The sequence below is a fragment of the Sinocyclocheilus grahami genome, unplaced genomic scaffold (genome assembly GCF_001515645.1).
Source record: "Sinocyclocheilus grahami isolate Dianchi unplaced genomic scaffold, SAMN03320097.WGS_v1.1 scaffold462.1, whole genome shotgun sequence".
Taxonomy (NCBI): Eukaryota; Metazoa; Chordata; class Actinopteri; order Cypriniformes; family Cyprinidae; genus Sinocyclocheilus; species Sinocyclocheilus grahami.
The window spans coordinates 399,673-409,742 of record NW_015505641.1 but is presented as its reverse complement, the minus strand read 5'-3'; the positions used below and the strand labels follow the sequence as shown (position 1 = coordinate 409,742).

General features: G+C 40.3%; 1 protein-coding gene across 1 annotated transcript in view; it reads right to left on the bottom strand.

Moving 5' to 3' along the window:
- The window catches only part of LOC107552959 (AP-1 complex subunit gamma-1-like), a 26,531-nt gene extending 17,408 nt beyond the window's left edge, over positions 1–9,123 (bottom strand). Inside the window, exons 1-3 of the mRNA XM_016235021.1 lie at positions 8,736–9,123; positions 1,454–1,657; positions 1,238–1,363 (exon numbers count right to left, since the gene is read on the bottom strand). Of these exons, the coding sequence (XP_016090507.1) occupies positions 1,238–1,363; positions 1,454–1,654 (327 nt within the window). The 5' untranslated portion in view covers positions 1,655–1,657; positions 8,736–9,123. The remainder of the gene's footprint in view (positions 1–1,237; positions 1,364–1,453; positions 1,658–8,735) is intronic.
- Positions 9,124–10,070: the final 947 nt, after the last annotated feature.

The window sequence follows — 10,070 nt, the reverse complement described above, 5'->3', positions numbered from 1 at the left end:
ATTAATCAGAAGGTGCTCCTTAATTTATTTAAATTAGGAGGACAAGCACTCTTGACTACAAGAAGAAAAACACTGCTCTTAAACTGGGTGTGTGACAGGTATGGCTGAGGAATGGGGTTTGGACGAGGAAAAATTTTCAGTCAAAAGATTTTTTTTTGCTTTAACCCGACTACTACAACAATTACAACTTTTGTTTAAAAGAATAATCACACAATACACTATTTCTTCCATGTTTAAATTTTAATGGTAAACCCTTTGTTTGCCAAAAAATAAAGAGTTTAACTCTTTAAAATAAAGAGTTTACTGTGGGAGTACTACATTCAACCAACACCAGGGAAGGCAGTTTTTGTCAGAGCCCTTGTTATTCTTAATTTTGATATTAATTTTAATTTTTACACCAGACATATATATCGGTTATCGGTCTACTTGATCTGTAATAATCGGCATCGGCCTTGAAAAACACATATCGGTCGACCCCTACCACATATCTACCTCACCATGTGGAAATATTTGCATAATGCGGTCCAAATGTTCACGCAAAGAAAGAAGGCGTGGTTTCAGTAACCGCTGTAGTATTGTTGGATCGGCTTTCACCGTGGACGAACAAAGTCATTCATTTTCAACAAAAGTAGGAAATTACATGCTCAACTGTTTGAACTACAGGAATGTTACATGGTGGTAGCAACACCAAGGTCATGAGTTTAATTCCAAGGGAACGCACAAGCTGATAAAAACGTATACACTGAATGCAATGCAAGTCACATTAAATAAATGCATCTGCCAAAACGCATAAAACATGGTTCGTTCTGACCACAATGTGTTTTATAAGTTATTGGTTGCTGAGCGCATGAAACGATCGAATTTAAGCAATAGACACCAAAATTGAACATTTTCATTTTCAGTCATAGTTTTGGTATCAAGTTGGGTCGCCACTTGACGTTCAATGTAAAATCTGCGTGCCCAAGAAAATCTGTTGAGATAATGACAATAACATCAGACTGGTTTGGCTTTTTTTTATTTTAAGAAATGAAGATGTGCAATAAGATGCTTGAGAGACACTAAATGGAACAAAGAAAGAAATGCAATTTAAAATGCCATCACACTGAGGAAGCAGCTCCCAATCATCCTGCACTTTACACTCTCCACCTACAAGTGTCACATTAAACTCCCACCAATCACACAGCCAGATGTTGATTCATGAGAGTGTTGAGACAAGATGACATCCTCGGCTCACTCACTTCTTGATGCAGTTCGTCATTAATAGATGGACGTCCTGCCTCTCGTCCAGGAGCAGCATGGCTCCCAGGTATCCTATCCGTTTGTCCGTGAATTTCTGTGATGCAATCAGCTTCAGGCACTCCAGCTGAAAATGAAATTTTGCCACTTGTGAAAGTGGGCACTTCTTGCAACCCTTTTAAAGATTCCTGTAATTTCTGAAATACCGTTTTCTCACCTGGCCAAAGTGTGCCGGGTAGCCCAACATGTGCATATAAAGGAGCTTAGCCACATTTCTACAGCGGTATGTGTTGTCCTCTTCTCTAAAGGATGACCTAATGGCAGCACACTCTTTCTGGATCATCTCTCGCTCCTCGGCCTGGGTTCGAGCCGTCCGGATTGTCCGGATCAGCTCCCGCAGTCTGATCGGAGCTGGCATCCTCTGCAATGAAAGCACAGGTCAGCAAGTGGAGTGTCACAGCAGCACCAATATATGTGCCACTAAGACAAATTATGATTTATACAATGCTTGCATTTGCCAGAGCAACATGAGATCAAATGACCATGAAACCATCGAGTTAAAAACACAAATAAACAAACTCACAACCATTTGCCCTCCATATCGAAAAAATACATGAACGTGCTGTTGCACCTCTGATAACTTAAGGCTTATTCTGCGGCGATCATATAAGCCTTTTGACGGGTTGTATCATGGAGCAATGTAAAAATGGTTATACTCACTAAGTGAATGAATCGCGTTTGTGCCGAACTCTACAATGAACTCTCTTTTGATTCATGAATGTTTCTCTCAGATAATGTACGCGATCTCATACTCTGAAGCATCTGTCATAGCAAATCAGCACATGCTGTTGTGAATAATTAAGCGAAGCATCTTCTCATAGGATAAGAACACACAGTCTCATTAATAATTTAAAAGACACGTCATCGATGTACTATAGCCCTTTGTGATGTCAACACGATGTGGATTTTAAACCCGGAAGATGAAAATAGCACAAAAAAAAAGCTTAAAATTGACCAGTTTTCTCCAATAGTTAAAATTATTGGATGCTAACATTGTCTTCTATGATGTGCAACACAAACACCTCTGCTAAAATCTCAGAAAAAGTAGTCTGGGGTTTCATGTAGTGGTCGACCGATATATCGGCCTTGGCCATTTTTCAAATATCGGCATTGGCCGATAAGTTTTTCTGTTTGGCCGATGTGTTCGAGGCAGGACTTTTATTTTGATGGCGCCGAGAACGGCTGCGGCAACGCCTGAGCACACAATGCTCCCACCCCCCCTCTTGTTCGCTGTTGTCATTCAGTTCTGTCTAATACGTATAGAAGAACTAATAATCAGATAAAATGTATATAACAAAAGTATTATGATTGCTTTAATATTATTAAAGCCAAACATTATAATACTTTCTCGTTTGCCGTCAGCATTCCGCAAATACGCATTTATATAATTTAAACAAATCTTTGAATGACTAATGAACATTTAATTTCACAAACCTTGCAGAGATCTTGTGAAGTGTGCATGTGACCTGCATGATCGCGTGTTCTGTGACGGTCGGTCTTATGGTCCGTGCGAATTGAATACGGACAGGAGGAGAGTTCAGCTTCACTGGAGACGCGTGATCGACAAACTTTAAACTCGTGACTGATTTCAAATTATGCTGCGCTTTATGCATTTGCCCACTGTCATATTCATGTCATTTTCACTGTGTGCTGTATGTAAAATGAGTGTTACCTTGGCTTTATTTGAAAAAATATGATTCCCAATGCACACAAACTTCCCAGAATACTGAGTGCCCTGTTGGTTACATTGTTTAATTCCTTTTTAATTATATTTTTATTAAATATTTGTGAAAAATACTTTGTCTTCTAGAGTGAGTATGTTTATTTTACACGTTTATATTTTAATCCATTTTCAAATGATTTAAAATTTCTTAAATATGAATTAAAATAAAATGATATCGGCCACCCTGCTTTCCAAGATATCAGCATCGGCTGTCAAAAAACACATATCAGTCGACCACTAGTTTCATGACCCTTTAAATCCTCTACATCCATAATCTTTCAGACCAGCTTTTGTTGTGTTGCATCCCAGACTTTTTTGGACCATCTTGCCACAAGTGCTTTGTTTTTAAACACTGTCAAGTTGACATTTTTAGATATCAGGCTTAATGAATGATATTTCCGTTTATATAAATGCATGCATTTCTCGTTATATTAACTAATAAATTAGCTTTAACAGATAGTCCACAACAGCAACCGGTTGTTAAATCTAAATGAAGCATTGCCATGTTAATGATGTAAATAGGGAAATCGTTCTTGCTCTGCAAGATGAATTGAGCACAACAACCCAGAGCACTCTCTTGATCAGTCTAAGAATCCCGAAGGACGCCGAGCATCTCATAATTCACTAGCACATGTGGCAATCTTTTCTATGGGGACAGTCAGTCTGGAAAAGGCGTATCAGAGTATAGCCATAATCAGCTCCATCAGCCAATGTGACAAGCTGGTGGAATCACCTGTGAAATTCCATTCCTTCAACAGAATCAGGTTTCAATCCACTGGAGGCTGATTAAAAATTAAAAGTGAGCACATACAAAGTGGTAAGATTACATGACTGCCTATTTATGCCCAGCTGCGTGAGCCTATTTCCACAACATTCAACATGAATCCAGCTCTAACACAAACATCTGGAGAAAACGGAAAAGGGCACATGAAAGAAACTTTGACTTCACAGTAGGAGGGAGGTTATGCAATAAAGTTTTGAGATATTGAAGCTAATTTGGTTATCTTTTGCTTTCCAAAAATTACATCTGACATCTAATCAAAAGAGAAACCCAATAAACATATATTAGCATCCCAAATGAAGGCTAATGACAATGCAGAAAACGTATACAAGGGTAAAGAAAGCACAAAGTAGAGGTCAAGCTAACACCTCCCAGGCTGCCACACAGAAGAAAACCGATCTTCAGCTCATAAACAGTGAGAATTAGAGGGATATTAGCATGGAAGGTGTGAAACGGGGCTGCTAATAGAAAGAGAAGGCTCATCCATCAAAAAACCTCTCTGGATTATTGTAGGAAGGTGTTGTAGGATGTGCGGGGCCAGCTTTGTGGCAGTTAAATATATGAACATGGAGTACATAAACAGACTGAACAGGAAATGACTCATCCTGCAGACTGAGGTTGAACGGACATGGCATTCAGTAATCACTGGCACTGGAAAGACTGAGCACTACAAGTGGTTTACTGCTCTGAGAACGCACATTAAATCACACCTGGAGATCCATCTCACACGCATACATGCATGCATACAGAGCCAAGACGCAACACAAAGATAATATTCCTCCCTTCATCCATGTAGAGATGAGAGCTGCTTTTGGCTCTCCATCACACAGGAGCCCCACACTTTAAATATGTTAGCATGCAGCACCTAATTAAGCTGCTCAAACCTGAAATGAACTACCATAATTACTTGCTAAACAAAGACATTCTCAGCATGTCCCTGCAGAACAACAAAAGTTCCGGTTGCAAATGGATGGATAGTGCAAAGAAGAGCATTCAATGACAAATATGCAGTGTCATTGTCCAATTAAGCATGATGTGATAAAAGCAAAGTGTTATTCCAAGGAATAAAACATGTAGTGGCCTTTATCTCAAGTTCACAGTTTTGCTAAAAACACTTCCATTCTTATGGTTTTCAAAACAGAAATTCAAAGAAAGGTCAGAAACTGATATTCTTGCTATCGTTAATATGACTCTTTACTGCTATAATGTCTGCAAAACTAGTTTAAAATATTGTATAAAAGATATTGTGCAGCCTCTATATTTTGAAAAAAAACTATAATAAATGGGCATAATCAAAGGACTTTTAATTAACATCAATAATGTTGCTTAAACCTGATATGAATCTTTAGGTCTTGCGATACGTACACTCTTTCCCTATTTTAAACACCTTTGCCTTCACTATTTAATTCGGAATGGCCCTTATGTATGAAAAATGCAGTACAAATATTTAATTTTGTCTCTCAATTAATATGGGGTCATAAAAGCTGCATACATATTAACTATAAAAGAACATCTCTCAAGTCATTAGAAATTAGGGCTTGAGAGATGTCAATGTAATTTGAGATTTGAATTGGACCACTTTTTTAAAAATGAAATATTACAGTCAGAAGTAAAATTGTTTGTTTGTTTCTTTTAGACACACTCAAACCAGTGTCTCGGCTGTCACATTTTTTCCACTTCAGTAAGCTCCAGCAATAAGTAACTAGCCTCTTGTATTGTGTCAGATGCCTTCACACACTTCACACAGTTCTTGGTCTTCTGCCAGTTCGATGAAAGCCAAGTCTTCTTTCTTTGAGGAAGGGATGCTTGATTTCTAAGTGCCTCTTCAGCTTACTTGGCACTATGTTAGCATTAGCAAACAACGAATCGAGGGCTAAGGCTAAGGGCAATTAGCAGCCCTGGCTTAACTTAAGCTGCAAACAAGACAGTTCTTATAACTCCTGGTTGGGGGGGGGGGGGGTTCCCGGTACGGCTCCTGCCACTGAGCTACTCACCCTGGTTTTAAAATGTAATGGGAGTCTGCGTTCAAAACAGAGAAACACAAGATGGGTTTTCCACATTCAACGAGCTGGCATCCAAACACTGTGAATCCTGGCCATTAGTGGTTAAACGGATCATAGTTGATCCGTGATCTGTACGGAGCAAGCCCCACGGTTCGGCACGCATGTGATCCGTGGATTAATTGCAAAATTTAACCATAATAGAGTATAAGTTTATCATTTGTTCATATTTACACAAGCAAGCGAATTTTAAACAATTCCAGAGAGAAAAGGCGAAAGGGAACTCGATTCGTTACTCACGCGCACAGCCGCACACACATGAAGCGCGCATGAACACCGAACTGAATCCTCTGAACAGACACATACACATAATATTTTGATTTTTTTTGCTGCTGTCATTAATGATCATCAAACAACAAAACAGCTGTGATAAAAATCGATATTTAATTTATACAGTGAACACTATGCAGTGTTATTTCCCTAAATATTACGTTTCTGTATTTAAATACTACCAGCCTTATTCTCCTGCCACTGAGCTACTCACCCTGGTTTTAAAATGGAGTCTGCGTTCAAAACAGAGAAACACAAGATGGGTTTTCCACATCCAACGAGCTGGCATCCAAACACTGTGAATCCTGGCCATTAGTGGTTAAACGGATCGTAGTTGATCCGTCATCCGTACGGAGCAAGCCCCATGGTTCGGCACGCATGTGATCCGTGGATTAATTGCAAAATTTAACCATAATAGAGTATAAGTTTATCATTTGTTCATATTTACACAAGCAAGCGAATTTTAAACAATTCCAGAGAGAAAAGGCGAAAGGGAACTCGATTCGTTACTCGCGCGCACAGCCGCGCACACATGAAGCGAGACAGCGAGCGAACACCGAGCTGAATCCTCTTCTGAATCCTCTGAACAGACACATGCACATAAAATTATGACAAAATACCCATTTCGACAATCATTCAGGTAAACACAGTCAGTTATGTCTCAAGTTAATGAAAACAGCTGAGAAAGAAATCGGATGAGATCGGATCCGTGTATCAGGTCTTAAAGGGACAGCAGCCTATAAATACTGCTGCTGTCATTAATGATCAAACAACAAAACGGCTGGGATAAAAATCTATATTTAATTTATACAGTGAACACTATACGGTGTTATTTTCCCAAATTACTACATTTCTGTATTTGAATACTACCAACCTTATTTTATTTGTAACATATTCTGTTGTATTTATCTATGCTTGTAATTTGTGTTTTTGTTCTTATTTTTACTGGCTGTTCTCGTCTCTTTAATCATGTTTAAACTTGTGAAAACAGCTAAGAAAGAAATCGGATGAGATGTGTATCATTATATCGGATCCGTGTATCAGGTCTTAAAGGGACAGCGGCCTATAAATACTGCTGCTGTCATTAATGATCAAACAACAAAATAGCTGTGATAAAAATCTATAATTAATTTATACAGTGAACACTATACAGTGTTATTTTCCCAAACTACTACATTTCTGTATTTGAATACTACCAATTGCTTGTTGCTTGCTAAATGATTTCTGACCTCCAAAACCATTTCAGCAGAAAACGAAAATTAACGTTTTCTCCATTTTGGCTGAATATCTTCATTTGCCAAAATTTCAGTGCATCACTACTTACTAGTAATTAAGTAATAAACCACAAGCAGAAAGAAAAATACACTAGTCACTATTGGATTTTGTAGTAATAAAAACAACAACTAGTAGAACTAGTAGCATCAATACTGGTAATATATCGATCTTGGTGGACTGCCCCAGTGAGTAGTGGTGCTCTAAAGCAGAAATAAATAAAAAATTAAGAGTGGGACTACATTTGAAAAAGATACTATTTAGGTGTAAAGAACTGTTAAAACGGCTTGCATCACACTGCCCATTATTCACAGTAAAAAAATAAAAATAAAATATAAAAAAAGGGGGGAAAAAAATACCTTTATACTGTCAACTTTATAACTGAGAATCTCATAATATAGTGGAAAGTTTAAGAGCATCAGTGCATGGACAAGACACTAAGGAAGTCTAGCTATAAAGAAATAATTTAGGGCTGATGTATGATAAAGAAATGAGCTCATCGGTTCATCTGAAGATCTACTGGAGCTGCCATGGCTACTCTCTGCATTAAAATTACATAGCATTGAAAGACGTTACTTAAACCTATGCCTCGATTGGCCTCATTTAAGCCTCGAGGACCAGGGTTGGGCACCCCTGATATAGAGAGTACTACGAAGCACAACAACATGAACGACTGAACATCTCCCTCGAAACCACCTGGTGACTAAACAAGCCTAAAACACACACCAAGTGGCATCACACACCTCGCATTCTTCACCTTTCTCACTACACTAACCTAAAAAAACACCCTGACGGCTTATTCGGTACAATTAAAAGAGACTGTTGAAGGTTTTCATGTTTCTGGACCCGCTTGCGCTACAACGTCAAGCGCTTCGTGCTAAGCTAACTGATAAAGAGTGAGATGACAGAACATCACGCTCTGGTAAAGTTCGCAGTTAATACCCTTTCTAAGCCCTTTAAACAGCAGTAAATACCTCTGTTATTGCTCGGTAGATGAAGCGCTGAGCGTGTCCGTTGCGTCCGAGTCTAACGCGAGTCAGGCCTCAAATCGAGCGTCGATCTGGCGGAGGATTAAACGCACACCTCTGCTTTAAACCCACCGAAACGTTCACAAACTACAGTCTAACTGCAATTTCACGCCGCCCGTGGACGTGCAGCCCGAGCGATAGTTTAGCGAGCGGCGACCGTTAGCGCCCCGGTGCGAGCTGCCGCTAGCATTAGCCTGCGCGCTGCACTTCCAATACAGCCCAAGAGTCGGCGAAAATGCAACCGAGCGGCTTGACAGCTCCGAGCTCGACGGTCGTTCAGTCGGTTAAAATAAGCTCCCACTCACCAGCCGTTACGATACCAGAAAACAGGTGCAATCTTCTCAACCGACGGAAGGAGGAACGGACCAGACATTCAAAATGGCGGCGGTCCCAGCCTCAGCACTTCTACCGCAGGCGGAGGGATACATGACTGGTGTTCAGAACTTCAAATGCGGATGTGAGGAGGCGCCACCTTATGCTTGTGAGCTTGCGTTAAAAAAAGATTGTGAATGTAAAAATGCGGTCAAATGGCTTGCATTGACGTGGTTTATTTTAAAGTCATATAGCAAGAGGCTCCCAAGCTGTGTTCGCTGGGAAACGCGTGATACTGTGCACCTCGTTTTATGTCAGTGGAGTGTAGTTGTGTTGTAAAGCTAGGCTACGTGTCACTCCGGCGGATGACTTGCCCAAAGAGCCGTGCTGCGGCCCGCGCCTCTCTCACCTCGTGGCAGTCAGTGAGGGTTGCCAGGTTTTCACAGCAAAAACCCGCCCAATTGCTATTTAAAGCTAGCCCAATTGCTTTTCAGGGGCGATCCCGGTAAAGGTAACATGCACATTTTTTGGTGGGGTTTCCCAGGTAAAAGTCGCATTCCAGGGTTAAATATCAAGTTATTGGGGTCGCTTCAACCTGCGGACATGAAAAACATCCTGCGGCAACAGTGTTATTAACACTGTCCTATTATGCTTTTTTAATTTTAGTCGGTGTGTAGTGTGTATGTTTTGGGCATTAAAAAGATCTAGAAAGTTACAAATCTCAAAGTCCACTCCAAAGGGAGATATTTAGTTTTAAAAAAAAATCCCTTTTCAAGAACTACAACGAACGGCTCGTTTGGACTACAGCGTTCGGTTTCCGGGCTTTGTGATGTCACAAAGCGGCTCATTAGAATATCATTACAAATAATTCCCGCCTACAGAAATTCTAATGGTTGGGGAGGGGCGAGGTTGTGGTTAGAGCGCTTGGTTGAGTGCGCGCATCAGACGAGACGACGACGACGACGAAGAAGAGCTGCTGCAGAGTTAGTGCATCAGAGAAAACCAAGAAAAAGAGCTGCTGTGCTGTAGCGTCAAATTGTCGGCATGTCTAGAACAATTCTTACAAGTACAACATGACGTAGCTGGGCGCCGCCGGTGTGCCTACACTCATAGAAAATAATGTATTTGAATTTTAAAGGCGTGGCGCGACGCTGCGCATCTCGTCCGGTGTGCGACCGCCTGAAACGCTGTTTTTTTTTCACCTCCGTGCCCAAACGCCTTTGTTTGCACCAAGCATGAGAGCATGTTCTAGTACACCCCCAAAACAAAATCAAGACTTTGTAAAAGAGCATAATAGGACCCCTTTAAAGTAGCCCAATTCCGTGGGA